Source organism: Schistocerca gregaria, chromosome 1, assembly GCF_023897955.1.
Source record: "Schistocerca gregaria isolate iqSchGreg1 chromosome 1, iqSchGreg1.2, whole genome shotgun sequence".
Lineage (NCBI taxonomy): Eukaryota > Metazoa > Arthropoda > Insecta > Orthoptera > Acrididae > Schistocerca > Schistocerca gregaria.
In genome coordinates this window covers 673,300,960-673,317,859 of record NC_064920.1, presented here as the reverse complement: position 1 = coordinate 673,317,859, position 16,900 = coordinate 673,300,960, and the positions used below count along the sequence as shown (strand labels likewise).

At 43.3% G+C, this 16,900-nt stretch overlaps 1 protein-coding gene across 1 annotated transcript in view; it reads left to right on the top strand.

Moving 5' to 3' along the window:
* Window positions 1–427: 427 nt before the first annotated feature.
* LOC126362698 (SEC14-like protein 1) overlaps window positions 428–16,900 on the top strand; it is a 205,666-nt gene continuing 189,193 nt past the window's right edge. The window contains exon 1 of the mRNA XM_050007902.1: window positions 428–638. Within this exon, the coding sequence (XP_049863859.1) occupies window positions 576–638 (63 nt within the window). The 5' untranslated portion in view covers window positions 428–575. The remainder of the gene's footprint in view (window positions 639–16,900) is intronic.

Genomic DNA, 16,900 nt, shown 5'->3' with positions numbered 1-16,900 from the left:
ATAAACGTCTTGTAATTCCAAAATGACCCACCCTCTTTCAGCCGCACATATCGTTTCCTCGAGTTTACAGGTATTTACCCTTTATGTAATCAATAACAAACGTTACTACTAGTCATTATAACTAAGGTGTCTTAGAATCACATTGACTGCCGCTTTGTAAAAACTTGTGTATACTGAGATAGCGGAGCGTACAACTTAAAAGATATTATTACTAAATAATGATCTGTTTTCAAATTACAAAGCACGTATATTTGCGATAAACTGATGTAGTGCTGTCTACTTTCGGCGTCCTGTTTAGTGTTTACCAAATACCATGGCATATAGCTTGTATCGATAAAGTTTTGTATTTCGATGCAATGTGTAACACTGTCGAGATTCGTAAAGATCGATCATTGAGTATCGATATGAGAGTTGCATACAGTACTGTATTGAATTATAATCTTTGACAGCTTTAGTTACGCAGACCTTCTCCTTGTAGTCTGCTACCAGTGGTTGAGGAGAGTGCGTTGTCTGATGCTATGTTGTATTTATTTATGATTCCTTGACGACGCAAGTTCATAGCAGTTGACTTCAAAATGGTTCAGAAGTACCAGTCACCCGTGCGCGTCTACAAATATCCGTTTGAACTTGTGATGGCGGTAAGCACTCTATATGTCAAATTGTTTCTATTTGGCGTCCACTATTATGCTTGTAATCGAAAAGTAAATGCTATCTGGAAAACCATTGTTTTACCTGCAGTTTTCCTGCAGTCAGTAATTATGACTATATCTACAGTGTGTTCTGCATGGAAAACTAGCATGTCAGGTACGAATGTCAAAATCTCGCTAGGTGTGGGTCTGAGAGTGACAGTTGTGGTTGTATTCGATGTTTGTGATACTTTTTATTTTGTGATACCTGTGACCACATGTCTATGCATACAAAAACTGTTATCCACTCAGATGTTGTCAACACTAGGATCTGCTCCTTAGCGCAAACAGATGACACTTTCTACACTGTCGTCTGAACATGTTTGAGAAATGTTGTTATAGTATTATGCACTGAGGTAACTTTAGATAGATTTAAAGCTCATTTTGTACAACTTAATTATTTGCTTTACTTGATGGAACCAAATACATCTAAGGCATGAATGTTCGAAGTACTGTGTGTTTGTTGATAACAAAGGGGAAAATCAACAAATGTTATAGTTTTACTGCGTGTAGGTTTTATCCAGTAGCTCACAAATATGTCATTACATATTCGGTTTGGAAGTGACTTGTGTTTACTGGAATTTATCAGGTGAATATTTAAAGGATTATCACAGCTGTTACAGCTTCCACACGTCGCTTTTGTTTACTTTACAATTTACTGTAGTCTGTTGTTTCTCGTTGATTTAGATCGCATTTAACAGAAATATTAGATCCAGTCTATTCCAAAATGTCTGTACCATTGGTAACAGTTCTGCTATATTTTTCAGTGTAAAATTTCATTAATTCTGTATTGCAGTATTTAATATAATGTACATTTTCCTAGGTCTAGCTGCTGACTTACTGTCGGAGCAAGCGTACGACCATTGTCTCATCGGAACAATGATTAAAGTCGCTGTAGGGTTGCGAAAATATGGAACTCCTACGAATGCGGAAGAAAGAGTAGGCCAGTATCCACTGGAAGTCTGGGGATCTATCATTAGTTGTAAGATAGAGCCCAAACCATTGCCAGCTGTGTGAGCATCCTTCGAGATACGCAATTAACAGGTTTAACTTTGCCCTACAGGAAATCTTAATGTAACCATTAATATTTCTTGTTTGTCGTCTGTTTTTGGGCTCTTTATCTTACGTTCGCGTCTACTTTCTAGACTGAACCGAGACTATTATGTCAACAGTTTGATCGTACTCACTGTAAGTTCTGGGGAACAACTCGACATACTGGTAGTCCCCTCCCCCTATTTCACTGTTTTCCTTCAAATGTAGGTGTCTCATGTTTTGTGGCAATTTTTTTATGCGGTGAAAAACAATTGGTTCATTGTTTTAACCCTGTATACTACGTCTTTAAACACACAGTCCACACAAATGGTGGGAAACCAGATTTTTAAGCTTTCTGCAAAGCTTTCTTTCGATTAGCGCAACATTTGCAATGTCTAATCATGACAGCGAGCACATTTTACCGCCACAACTCTTGGACACAGTAGAAAAAATCTGTATTTTTGTTTTACTTTTTTAATGTGTAATTTCTATTTCAGCAATGATGCAGACTTTACGGCGTAGGCCTGTTGTATTTAATTACAATAAGATTTATAGATATCAGCAGTGTTCCACTTTGACATCGCAGCATAACTTTTTTTGTGCGATTCCAGTACGTTTTGTGGAATATAGACTTCATCTGTAATAAACGTGCAAACCGTAGCAAGAAGTGCACATTTCAGTTGACCAGTGAATTGCTGCCCAGTGAAGAATGCACGTGAACTGGTGGACAAAAAAATGACATGGTATTTGCCCGTGAGGTACATCATTACTTTTGGAGGATGAACACACGTTATAGTGACGATTTGCCCTCTTATCATACATTTTATCACCTAATGAGAGAGATGGCGCATAATCTTCCGTAATTGCGAATTTGGTGTACTAGGCGCTACAGTCTGGAACCGAGCGGCCGCTACGGTCGCAGGTTCGAATCCTGCCTCGGGCATGGATGTGTGTGATGTCCTTAGGTTAGTTAGATTTAAGTAGTTCTAAGTTCTAGGTGACTGATTACCTCAGAAGTTAAGTCGCATAGTGCTCAGAGCCATTTGAACCATTTGGTGTACTGTAAGTCGAATATGGGGTTTTCCTGTCATTGACTGAAATACCTAGTTTTAAGTTATGAAAGCCTTTGCTACTTGCCTGTAGCTAAAACACATCCGCAGTTGACGTTAAATTGTGGCGAAGTAAGATAAGTGGGGTATAATAAAATTCACGAAGCGACTTGTTCTAGAGATGAAATTATTCGGAATTTCAGGCGGTGGAAATCATTGACTCCACAAAGACTAGAGTGTGGATGAATGGGTTCATATTTCTGCAACGTTTTTCTTGTGTTATGTGATAAACCCGTAACATTACTTGATACATAATCTCACTGGCTCATCTGTTACTTTAAATTTGAAAACTTGCCCCATGGTGATCAAAATTGGTTTTGTGACCCGTGCTAGACATGCGGCCTTGCTTAGAGTATCGCCATATCTGCAGCGTAAATGTTGGTTTGTCGGTAAAGTCAACAGTTGCCCGTATAGCGAAAGTGCGGGAAGTTAGGCAGTCGCAAAGTAAAGGCCTTTCCATGCGAGTGATGACATTAACATTGGGCCGCATCAACATTGGATCTGTAATCCTCCCATCCCGATTTCGGGGAACCGTCGAACAACGTGAGGGAAACATCACGACTGCAATGTAAGCGCCTACAAATGGAAGCGAAAGCCCGATCCTACAACCGATTACAGACCATCGAGTTAACGGACAAGACCGAACAGAATGTCGGCGAAAATTGACAGTTAATGAATGATCTTGTGAGGTAGGAGCTTCGCTGTGGTACCAGCTGAACAAAGAATGCCATAATTGATACTGACATCTGGACTGTATGAGTCCATTGAGGAGCAACTATTAGTAAAATGTAAATATAATAATTTTGACGCTAGATTTAAAATTACTTTAACTACCCTGCATAATTTATCATTGAACTGATACACTCGTACCTTTTTTAAATTTACTATTAATCGGTACGTTTTTCTCCAGAAAAATCGAACACAAAACGTCATTAATCACAATGTCAGTCGCTCAACGCGGCTGCCATTACTGCCCGATCAAGCCGTTAATTGAGAACAATGTATACAAGCGGGTCGGCAGAAACACGGTGCTTCTTCAGCCGTGGCGTTACACTTGAAATAAACGCGGATCCTGCAGTTAGCGCACACACGTCGTTAGCGATTGCTAACGACGTGGTTTGGATGCAGCCACTTTCAGTAATGTGGAAATTGACTTTGCGGCGACGAAGTAAGTCGTGCCATATGAATATTTTTGAAAAGCACAAGTCTACAGAGACAATTTTCTCAAAGCCGTGGAAGCAGGGCTATTTTCATTTAACGTGACACAAATGCTGAGGATTTTAATTGAAATTACAATAAAATATTGTTAATCTATTTACATCGGCTACGTCTTTTTAGGAGGAGGAGGAGGGGGGGGGTTACGTCGCTCCATCCAGCCCCCTCTGCCACTAGTTTCTCCTGCCTGTATTTATTGGCTCTGTAAGTACTAGCAAATCCGATACAAGGAAACCTATCATTTCACGTAATTCAGAACGAAATATCTGACTATTGGAAGAGTTCTGTTTTAAGACGATTGTTTGTGTCATCACCAATGACTGTGCCATTCTGTCCACTTTTATCATCCTAATTTTTCGTTTGGTACATGGTAACTCATTCAGTGCGCTTACGCAAATAGGATTTCAATCGCCGTAAATGGGAATGCAATAGAATTGTTTGTCCTGCGTTTAATTAAAGTCTCTGGTACATTAAATACGCAAGTATGAGACACCTGACCGTCTGAACGTCGGTAAAAATATTCCTGGTGTATTCGTCTGGGATCTGTTCTATCACTGTATCTACTGCAGAGAACTTCACTGCTCGTATCACAGTCTTCAATCTCCGTTTCGTCCCCTCGCCATTTACGACTGAGAACGCAGGGGTTGGCGCCGCAGGCGGCGAGGGACGCCGTAGAGATGAGTCAGCCGGAGGGGAATATTTTGGAGCACTCCGCCGCCGATGACAACTTGAAATTCGTAGATCAAGCGGCTATGGAAAGCTTGAACGAAATTAAATGCAAATCTGTATCTCTCTAAGTAATCTGTTAGTTTATTCAGCTTCTATTTTATGGTTGTCCAAAAGAGCTAGAGTGTTATCGTCATCATGCGTCTTTTCTATCATAACGACAGGACCTCTTCAAGGCTAGCGTTGTGGCTCTTGAGAGTATTAAACAGCTTGCTAGCAAGGTCTTGGGCTGCTCGTAGAATTTTGTCATTGTTCCACAGTGGAAAAATGCTCCTGTCGGAGAACAAAAAAGGTGAATAAGCTACTGTTTGAAAGACTAAGGCTGAAACGTGTCCCAAATATTTTGGCATGCGACGAACATATTCGCGATCTTTTTAACATGCAGCTCATTTCCAATTGCTCCCGTAACTGTAACTCGTTCACAAGCAATAGAGGAGGAGGTTGGTGTTTGAAGTCCCGTCGACAACGAGGTCAGAGTCGGAGCACAAGCTCTTATTAGGAAAGAATAGGGAAGGAAATCGTCCGTGCTCTTTTAAAGTAACCATCCTGACATTTGCCTGAAACGATTTAAGTAAATTACGGAAAACCTAAATAAGGATGGCCGGACGCGAATTTGAACTGTTGTCCTCTCGAATCAAAATCAGGTGCGCTAACCACTGGCGCCACCACGCTAAGTCACATATCCATCCGCTAGCACTTTCGCTCTCCCTATAGGTGCGTTTGCACCTGTGCGTCTAATCGCCGTGCGACTGTTTCCCAACACACAAGTAGAGGCACTCTTCCTCAGCATGTGCTTTGGCAGTAATTCCATTTACACCTGTGTTCACAATGGACACCTTTACTTCCGTGTGGGGGAGGGGGGGGGGGGGGGTGCTACAGCAGCCGAACGGCGACATGCCGCAAGGCGCACGGGTGTGGACGCGCCGTTACTTGTCACTGTCTCGTGTCTTGCAGCCACGGTTTCCTTCGTTCTGTCCTACTGCTGTCTCATATCACTGTCTTCATATCGATCCCCTTCTCGTTGTCATCGTCATAGACTGTGTGTATCATTGTCACTGGTTCTCACCTACATCCACTATCTTCTGCTCATTATTCTTCTTCCTCTGGTACTGTCTGCTTCACTCTTTTCCTAGCACTGTTCCGTCACTATCAACTATGTTCCACTGCCACCGTGTCCCACTCTTCCTCTCTCTGTGCCGTTGTCTCCTTCGCTCTGTCTGTACCACAAACACCACTGCCTACTCCTTCCATTATTTCTGCTTCGTGTCTTCCCCACTGCGATTGTCTCCTCCTGTCTCAGCATAAAAAGCGCGGATACGTTCGCATGCCACAATTTTTAGGAAAGTTTTAAAGGTGCTAAGGAAGGTAGAATGAGGCAGCTAACATCCCAATTTTCAGTCAGTCTTTTAAACAGGAGCATATTCACCCTTTTTGTGCTTCCATAGGAGCATTTTTTCGCTATTTCCCTTTTCCCTGCTACAACAGGGGACGTGACTCATGTGAAAAGAAATTTTGGGGCACCAATATTTTCTTAGTAATGTGAAATTGAAATAACGCAAAACTAATTTTACATCTCACACCGGATTTTAGGCGCACAAAAATTTCACATTTACTTCTGTACTACAACATGGGGTTCTGAGAACCTTTCTGATGATGACGATGGGGATACACTTTACTACATAACCTCCATGCTACCTCACTTCATAAACTGTTGGGCCTCATACTGGATTTTACGTGTACAGGTAAGGTAACTTTGCAAACCTATACCTAGAAAACAGATAATGATATCAAAGTCGTTCGAGATAGGGATCTTAGCAATATATCGTTTCGGTTTATGGTACTAAAATGGTTAATCTGTTTTGGTTGTTAACTAAGGAACCGCCCATTAACTAATGGTGCTCCTTAAGGCCCACTATAGACCAAATCAAAAGCAAAAAGAACCAACCGCCTCCTTGAGAAATTATTTCAGAATCCATGTTTTTAGATCTGAATGGTGCTAACCTTGTTAGATAGTTCGGAATGATTTTGAATTTATAATATTAACTTCATATTCACGCGCATACCAATTTAGTTGTATTGACTTCGAGATTTGTCCGCGCCGTGACCCATGTTTTGGCTCTAACATTAATTTCGGAACGATTTATGCTGAACCAAGTTAGAGGCATGATCAGTAAACAATTATTTGAGTTCTTCAGTGGCTTTAGCCTTTAGTAAAGTGACGCCTAAAGATCTCCAGCAGTTAGGCATTCAATCATAGGTTTACAGTTCCTTATTTTCCCATTTCAAATTTGTCTTTGCGTTTCTTGAACGGCTTAGTCGAGATCTCTGTTGACGAACCGTTGGTTCGTTGCAGAAGGGGACTTAAATGTGAGGTACTGTGATATAGGTTGCTCAGTTAAAGGCCTTCATGACATTTGTTTAAACTGGTTTGGACGTAGTTTTAAACCATACGAAACTGAATGACATTAGTCATTGCGTGTAAACTTGAGCTTGTAAGATTCGGTAACCTAGGATGATGGCAACGATCGAATTACTGACGAGGAAATCTGAACCTGACTAGAAGCTGTTGTGACAGCATCTCACAGAAGCACGTTGTATAAAATTTTGTTTTTCATATAGTCGGACGCAAGTTTCAGTATTTTTCATAGAGGATGGGTTTTGTAGTTAGGTTTTGGGCTAAATAAAAATGTTTTTAGCAGAGCTGAATCAGCAAAAATCGTTGACCAAGTGGGTGTACTGCGCAAGAAACAGCAATTAACGCCACCAATATTTTCTGTTTACGTCTTACACGCAAGAAACATTATTTCAGAATGTGCAAGATTCATGCTGCTACGGAATTTCCGCAGTTATTTTAATACAGCTTCAGAGTCTAAGAAACAGACAACGTCATGCGCACCTTCGGGTCGCATTGCCATACATTTAAGCGTTCAACTGCGCGTCAATAAGCACCTCGAAATACTCTTTGTTTACGTTTAGAAACAATCGTTCGATTTTGCCAGTGGATAGTATTTTTGCTATACGTAGATCCTGCTTCTCGACGCGAACACGTAATTAATTACGCCCAGCTGCGATCGATTGATAGCCCCTGAGTGGCTAGCTCTCTAGCCAGTGGGTGAATACGTTCCGCTGACACCGTGCTGTGAAACAGAAGTGGAAGTTCGTGTATATTTCCAGGCCTTGAATTCCGTGAAAGATCCAGCGCGAAGTCCATACCGATTTTTCGCCAGCTAAGTGGAAACTTTTTCTTAAGTAGAATATTTTGAAGCAAGTCTTCTGGGATTTGAAGTAAGCTTTTATTTGTTGCTGATCAAAGTTAATTGCGTAGTCCAGAATAAAGCATTTAAGTAACGTACGAGACATTTCTTTCGCATTGTGCAAGTATAAAAGGAAGCGCACGGTTGTGGATATTAAACTAAAAAAATTCAGCGCCAGCTTTCATACCCTCGTCACTGACATCGATTTGTAGTAGGTTTTTGGAACATACTCTATATTCTAACATTGTGAAATATCTCTAGACGGGAAAAAAATCTATATCGACAGATAACTTGCGCGGATTCAGGAAATATCGTTCTTTTGAAACACAACTGCTCTTTATTCTCACGAAGTAGCGAGTGCTGTCGACTGGGATCTCTAGTTGATTCCAGATTTCTCGAAGGATTTTATCATCGTTCCTGGATGCCTTGGCAGACTATCCGCAAGGTGTCCCTGCCTAGTAAGATACACTGAGGTGACTAACGTCATGGGATGTTTCCTTATATCGTGCCAGACCTTCTTGTCCCAATGCAGTGCAGCAACACGATGTGGCATGGTCTCACCAAATCGTTGGAAATCCCCGGCAGACATGCTGTCTCTGTAGCCCTATATAATTGCGAAAGTGTTGATGGTGCATGATTTTGTGCACGAACTGACCTCTCAATTATGTCCCATAAATGTTCGATGGGTGGCCTTACCATTCGCTCGAATTGTCGAGAATGTTCTTCAAACCAATGGCGAACAATTGTGGCCTGGTGACATGTTAGGGAACGTGAAGTCCATGCATGCCTGCGGACTGTCTCCAAGTACCCTAACATAAGCATTTCCACTCAATGATCGGTTCAGTTGGACCAGAGCACCAAGTCAATTCAATGTACACACAGCACACACCATTGTGGAGCCACCACCAGCTTGCACAGTGCCTTGTTGACAACTTGAGTCCATGGCCTCGTGGGGTCTGCGCCACACTCTAACCACAAAGTCTGTTAATTCCCGCGTGCGGCCACAATCACGTCGGAATCACCTGAGTACAAATAATAGCTCTGCCATTTAATGCCCTGATCTACCTTGTGTAAGCGATACTACCGCCATTCGTGTATGTGCGTATCGCAATCCCATTACTTTTCGTCACATCAGTGTAGTGCACCGTTGGAAGCAATCTTCGGCTTGGCGACAGCTTTGCTTTTTAAATCTTGTGAACGAGACACAAAACATGGTGGCTTTAAATAGCCATATAAGCAAAAGTAACCTGTAAGGATAGTCGGCGCTCGAGATGGAAATCCTGAACCGGCCGATAGCTTCCGTTTGCTTGAACCCAAGAATCCATTAGCGGACATAAAACACTGATAAAAATCCAGTATGCGTAAAAAATCACCTTGAGGAGACTACTGTTGTTCTCATTACATCACATTCGTAGGCTCCGCCAACTCACAACCGAGCAGTCACTTTACAACCTAACGCAGATGGCGAGCTACACTATACATCAGTATACGATCGCAACTATCGTCCAAAAGATGAAATAGAAGCAGCTAATGACCGATTTTCTTTCATTGCACATAAATTGCCCGAAATTTTTGTGTATGTAAGACAAATGGACGAATCAGGATTAATTATCAATGCCGTAAATGGGACCCGAAACATCAGAGTACGATGACTTGCTGACACCCAGAAGGATTTAAAGGGAGGAGACGTCACTTTCCATATTTAACCAAACATAACGTCTGAGAAAGGAAAGAAATAATAATAATAAACCAACGTAAATGTTGTTAGTATTCTGTTATCTTCACACGCATACATATCCCGCAAACTATGGTACATGGCGGAGGATACTTTGTTCCGCTAGTCTCATTGTTTCCTGTTCCAACGGAAATACTGCGAGGGCAAAAAAGATTTTCTGTATGTCTACATACGAGTGCTAATTTTTCTCATCTTCGTGGTCCTTACGCGAAATGTAAGTTGGCAGCAGTAAAATGTTTCTGCAGTCAACTTCAAATTCGGGGTCCCTAGATTTGCTTAGTAGTGCTTCGCGAAAAGAAAGTCGTCTTCCCTCCAAGGATTCTCATTTGATCTCACAGAGCAGCTCCGTAATATTCGCGTGTTGATCCAACATATCTCTAACAAATCTGGCGGCTTGCCACTGATTTGTTTATATATCTTACCTCCGTCCAGCGTTGTGGGGATCCCCAACACTCTAGCAGAACTCAAGAAAGGGTCGCACTAGCGTTCTATATGCGGTCACCTTTATTGATGAGCTACACTTGCCTAAAATTCTCCCAGTAAAGCGGAGTCGACCATTCACTTTCCTTACCATCGCCCTTTCATGCCTTTTCTACTCCGTATTGCTTTGCAACGTTACGTCTAGATATGGAATCGACGCGATTGTGTCAAGCAGGACACCGCTAAAGCTGTAGTCGAATATTGCGATATTGTTTTTCCAACTCCTCTGCATTAACTTACTCACTTCTGTGTTACAAGCAATCAGACAGTCATCGCATCAGGAGAAACCCTGTCGTCCTGTATCGTCCTCCAGTCACTCAACGGCGCCATTTTCCTGTAGACTATAGCGTCATCGGAAAACAGTCGCAGACTGCTGCTGATCCTGCCCTTCAGACTGACAGTTTGGCTCAGGAGGAAAGGTGTGTTGAGAGGGTATAATATTGGTGATTCTTCACGGAAACCTTTGACGAACAAATGCCCTTGTCTTACCGGTATCCGACATACAGCTGTTTGAAAATCACGGGAATCAGTGACATGACTTTGTTCGCCAGCACTCACATTCGAATGTAACTAAAGCGACATTAGGCTACATAGTGTTGTCTGTACTGACAGTTTCAATGAGTTCTTCACTTGCGCGTGGTGGGGAACGAGTCCTGCAAGTGTACACGTTGTGTACAATCAAAACACTACGTGTCAGTGTACTGAAAATGCAACAGCTCTTCACATATACACTCCGTACGGCCGTTGACACAGTACCTCAGTGAAACGTTCAAAAAAATCAAATGTCTCTGAGCACTGTGGGACTTAACTTCTGAGGTCATTAGTCCCCTAGAACTTAGAACTACTTAGACCTAACTAACCTAAGGACATCACACACATCCATGCCCGAGACAGGATACGAACCTACGACCGTAGCGGTGGCGCGGTCCCAGACTGTAGCGCCTAGAGCCGCTCGGTCACTCCGTCAGGCTCAGTGAAACGGATCCTGAGCGTTAGATAGATCCCCGTGGAGTCATTGCTTGGCTAATGAGGTCCCCAGATCTTGCTCCACTGGATTACTGTTTGTGGAGTTGGCTTACGAGCGAAGTTACAAGTGTAGAGTGGACACAAATTAGGAACGTCTCGCCCGTATCTTACATGCGTGTGCTCAAGTAGAGGACCGTACGAATGAGCTCAGATCAGTAACACAGCAGCTGTGTAAAAGAACTGCAAAATGCATTGTAGTAGGCGGTGGACTTTTTGAACAACTCTGCGACTTGTTGAACAATTTTGTGATGAAATGTACACAAACAAAATATTAAATCAGTGTTTCATTTACTAGCGCCTGGATTATCCAGTTTCTCATCGTTCTCATTAGTTTCCTCGGAAACTGTTAAGAACGGGACGTATGTTCATGTGGTATTTTTTTTGTTTTAAATCACTACTGCCCCTCAAAGCCTGTACCTTTTCTCGTGACTCACCCTGTATAGAGAAGAAGAGCACCCCTATCAGAATTCCCTCGGGCACCCCTGACGATAAACTTGTCTCTGAACATACTCCGTCGAGGACAACGTAAGAAGCCTTCGAGCCACGCGCTTTTCTGGGAACCTAATCCGTATGCTGAGGGCTTCGTTAGGTCTGCTGTGGAACACCGCGTGGGCACTGTGTCGAACGTTTTCCGAAAAATCGAGGAATATCTCTGTTTGGGCACGTATAACGTCACAGACCGGACTATTACATCAGAGGTCCAAGCCGACGTCCGGTATGGTACGAAAGCAGCGAGAACACAGTTCCGCTGATATCAGTGCCCCGTATGCCATGCAGAGTGATTGTCTCGCAGTGGGCTGGCCTCGTCTTCGAGGCGAGTGTGGCTGTGGAGGCATTATAGTCGTGGCTTGGTGCCGCCCGTGCAGTGAGCATTGCCGTTGCCCTTCCCCTTCTCTGGTGACTCAGGCTGTGAGCAGGATGTGAGAGCGGGTGTGGGGGACAGCGTGGCAGGCGCCGTTCCGTGCCCTGCAGTCTGGAGGTCTGCTCTTCTGGCGGTCACGTGCAGCCGAGGAAGAGCCAGCCAAGGCCGGAACGGAAGCACGCGCTTTCGCAGTCACTTGCTGACAGGCTTCACAAGGTCTTCGAAGCGGAACCGGTTGTCTTCCTCAACCGACGGCTCACACTTCCCACCAACACCTCAGAAAGCCAGCTCTGGCAAACTTACGCAGTTCTCGTCTACGTAGTTGGTGTCACGGCTGTACTAGTTTTATTAACACGTGAAGAAATGTGCGTGTAGGCAAGCACTTGCCGTAGCAGGCTTTTGTTCTGCATTTTGATGTATCTATAAGCAGTGTTGCGTACTGGCTTTTGTCTGACAAGGGAACCTCCCCATCGCACCCCCCTCAGATTTAGTTATAAGTTGGCACAGTGGATAGACCTTGAAAAACTGAACACAGATTAATCGAGAAAACAGGGAGAAGTTGGGTGGCACTATGAAAAAATAAGCAAAGTATACAAACTGAGTGATCCATGCGGAACATTCGCAACATCAAGGAGAGTGTGAGCTCAGGAGCGTCGTGGTTAGCGTGAGCAGCTGCGGACCGAGAGGTCCTTGGTTCAAGTCTTCCCCCGAGTGAAAAGTTTATTTTTTTTTATTTTCGCCAAGTTATGATCTGTCCGTTCATTCATTGACGTCTCTGTTAACAGTAATAAGTTTAGTGTCTGTGTTTTGCGACCGCAGCGCAAAACCGTGCGATTAATAGACAAAAGGACGTGCCTCTCTAATGGGAACCGAAAACATTTGATCGCAAGGTCATAGGTCAACCGATTCCTCCAGAGGAAAACACGTCTGATATATTCTATACGATACTGGTGACGGCATGTGCGTCACATGACAGGGATAAGTTGTCGACCCACCTAACTTGTACACTTGGCGAATGGGTAAAAAAGATTCTTCTACCTTGCCCGATTTACGTTGTCTTGTTGATGTGATAATCACTCCCAAAAAAGTGATGAAATATGAGTTTGTCACATAAACTGAAACAAATGAATGCAAGAGTTTCACAGTTGCCCCTGTTCTCTGTCAAAACATTTTCAAATTTTTCCGTGTGTAGACCGTTAAATCATGCATATGTCCAAGCAAATATGAGCATGTCCTGGAATTTTGGAGAGCGAAGTTGATTATGTGTGAGTGCCTGAACTTTGGTAATTGACACACGATCACATGCCGTCACCCATGTCGTATAGAATATATCAGACGTGTTTTCCTGTGGAAGAATCGGTTGACCTATGACCTTGCGATCAAATGTTTTCGGTTCCCATTGGAGAGGCACGTCCTTTCGTCTACTAATCGCACGGTTTTGCGGTGCGGTCCCAAAACACACACTAAACATATTACAGTGAACAGAGACGTCAATGAACGAACGGACAGATCATAACTTTGGGAAAATAAAAAATTAAACTTTTCTCTTGAGGGAAGACTCGAACCAAGGACCTCTCGTTCCGCAGCTGCTCATGGTAACCACGGGACCACGACGCTCCTGAGCTCACATTATCCTTGATGTTGCCTATCTTCCGCAGTTCTTACACTTTGCTAATTTTTTTAATAGTTCCACACAACTTCTTCCTGTTTTCTCGATTGATCTGTGTTCAGTTTTTCAAGGCCTATCCACTGTGCCAACTTATAATTAAATCTGAGGGGGTGCGATGGGGAGGTTCCCTTGTGAGGATCTTCGGCCGACATTTCACAATTTTTCTGACGTTTCGCCAGTACGAGTAGTTTTGTCAGAGTTTCACTGCTAGTGGCGGAATGGAGCAAAGTCCGTGGCCGAGTATTATATTAAGCACCTTTAGCACCAACATGTGAGGGCTTTGTCCTGGTCATTACCACTCTGGTTCTCCCCTTGTCACTTGTAAAGGCTGTAACGGACTTTCGCTGCAGCAAGGGAATTCAGGGTTTGTTTAGCTTGGGACTTTCTTCTTTCTTGTTAAAACTGGTGTCATGCTTGTGAATTTCTACGATTTCCCTGAAGAAACGAGTGTGGTAGTTATCCACAGCGACAACCAGCGTGTCAGCGAACCGCGACAGGTCTCTCACAACGCATCCGCCGCCACGGCTGATTTCTCCACGTGCTCCAAAGTGCAATACCGTATATGTTCGATGATCCTGGTATGGATGTATCATCCTCCAAACATTCCATTATATTTCCAACAATTTCTTTTGTCCTTGGCCGATCTGAGACACTGACCTTCTTGCTATGTAGTAAATAGCCGTGTTAGCGCAAAGTACAGAGGATTCTGTATTCACCTCCGGATATCTGGCAGAAAGGACGTGCCCGACATTTCTTCTTCCGAAGTGTCACTTTGCCGGTTTTTTTATGACAATTCTTACGCAACTGGTGGAGTAACCATTGCTCCTTGAAAGACCCTGGTTCTCACCATTTCTCGTAACCAAAAAATCTAGAGATGGTAACTGTTGATCCTGTTTTATTTCCAGAGTAAATTTAATAATGGCTCGAAGACTGTTCACGTGTCCTAGAAAAATCACAGACCTGTTCCTGTCCATGGCTTCACACGAGGAAGACGGCGTAGATGTAACAGTACCATACCGTAAGTTTGCAAGGCCCTAACACCAGCGCCTGTCTTTCAGAATGCCCCGTAAAATAATTAGTAACCATGGCGAAGCCTTCCAGTTGTTCGTAGAAATCACGCTTTCACATAACGTTGCTCTTGTTAAGACTTGCAAAAAACGGCGTTGTGATGTCCCGCGGAAAAATGGAATCGGATGGCACTTTGGTAAATAAACATTATCAAAATTGACCAGGATTCCGTTTGGTTCAAGTTTGTTTCTTCAACTTCTCAATAAGATGTCCCGAGTCATTTATATGTGTATCGGTTTTTCCAATGTGTGGCTGAAGTAGTAAAGTAAAGCATCTTCAATCCGAAGTTTTTGAACACAGTGCTTTACTAGGTAAGGTCCAGTTGGAGGTGGTATGTCGTTGCCTTTTTTCGACCTTACGCCCTGCCAGCCATAAGGGATCCTACAATTGGTAACGTGCATTCCGAACCACGCTCCTACTCGCCATTTTCTATATCAGCAAACGTCACTAGAGGCGAAAGGTGATAAGTGCAGGTTAAAAAGAACAGAATTGAGCGGGGACCGAACCTGAGATCCTTTGATTTGTAGCCTGGCACTTCACGGTGAGCCACCATAGAAGCAAAATTTTGGCCTGTAGCCCTTATGATCGACTGGCGAAACGGTAGAGAAATCGTGAATTAAACTTCAGCCGAATAGCAAATATTTCAACGTGCGACCATAGCAGCAGCGCGGTTCCGGACTGAAGCGCCTATAACTGATCGGTCACAGCGGCTGGCGGCCGAATATCCCGAGGCAAAAGCCAATAGGCAGTACGTCAGCAGGTGGCATGACAACATCAATTAATTTGAATTGTAGACGTGTTTCAGGCCCACCTAAAATCATTTTCTTTCTAGTAACTTAACAATAGCGGCAGCAGCGAGAGACAGGCAACGAGTACATTTTGACAAATAAGGCTAATAGATTGTTCCATACAGCTTAGGATATAATTTCGTTCCCATTTTAAAAATGTGGTAATTCTGACACCTTTACAGAGTGCCTGGGTAGTCTGATTTTGCTAGCAGCTAATTTTAGCACTTCAACAGTAGTCTTGGAAAGGATTAATACGGTGAATATATTCATTCGTACTTGCCAAACACAGTTTGCTTCTGTTATATGTTCTCGGTGTAAGTGTCGTATTACCTGACGCAATTAGTACACAGAGAACATTTAATGTTCCATATTGTGTTAAAAATTTTAATAATCGTTCATGACACAAAGCTTCCTTAAAAAGTTAACTTACAGAGTATGAAACGGAACACTCCACGGTACAATCCCAATTCATAGACGCAATATGATGCAGCTACTGTGTGGGAAAAGCTGGCGGTCGGGATCCTTCGCCACGGGTGTAGTCTCGAGGGGCGGTCTTTCTCACTTCCATAAACGTTCTTAGTTCAGTGTTGAGTGGTGAAAACTGTTTCGCAGTGCAGTGGAGACGCAAGTGCGTCAAGATCTGGAGTATTGCTCCGTTTAAGTCATTACTAAGTAGGCGTGACAAGAGACAGAGTAATTCAGGGTCTCATGGCCAGGGTCGTTAACATTTCGGTATGGTCCATACAAAGTGTAACGGAAATTCTTGAATTTCAATGGGAATCCTAAGAAGGAAGATGACGTATGTGCTGGTAAAGACTGTTGCGTAGTTTTAGAATACCACCATGGGAGGAAGACTGTGCGACCGCAATTGTATATCTTGCGTCGGGATTATAAAAATAACAGAGATTAGGGCGCGTATAGATGCACACAGTCATCCTCTCTCGCAAGATACGCAAATGAGAGAGGACAGAAATTCGATAATATTCGTACGTTGTACCCTCCTTCGTTCACTGTACGGCGGCTTGCGGAGTATAGCTGTAGATGTGTATCTGACTTTTGGTTCGTCATTTGTGCAATTCGTCCCGTGCCTAGTGGAAAGAGAAAATGAGACATGTGGCAGTTTCTGCGTTGGCGTGGGTTGGGACGGGTCAGCTCTCTCCAGGTCCCGTCCGTGGGGAGCGGCCATCCTCCTTACATTCCCATTGCCAGACATTGCTTAGAAAAGTCTGTAATTTGTGTCTATGAACCAT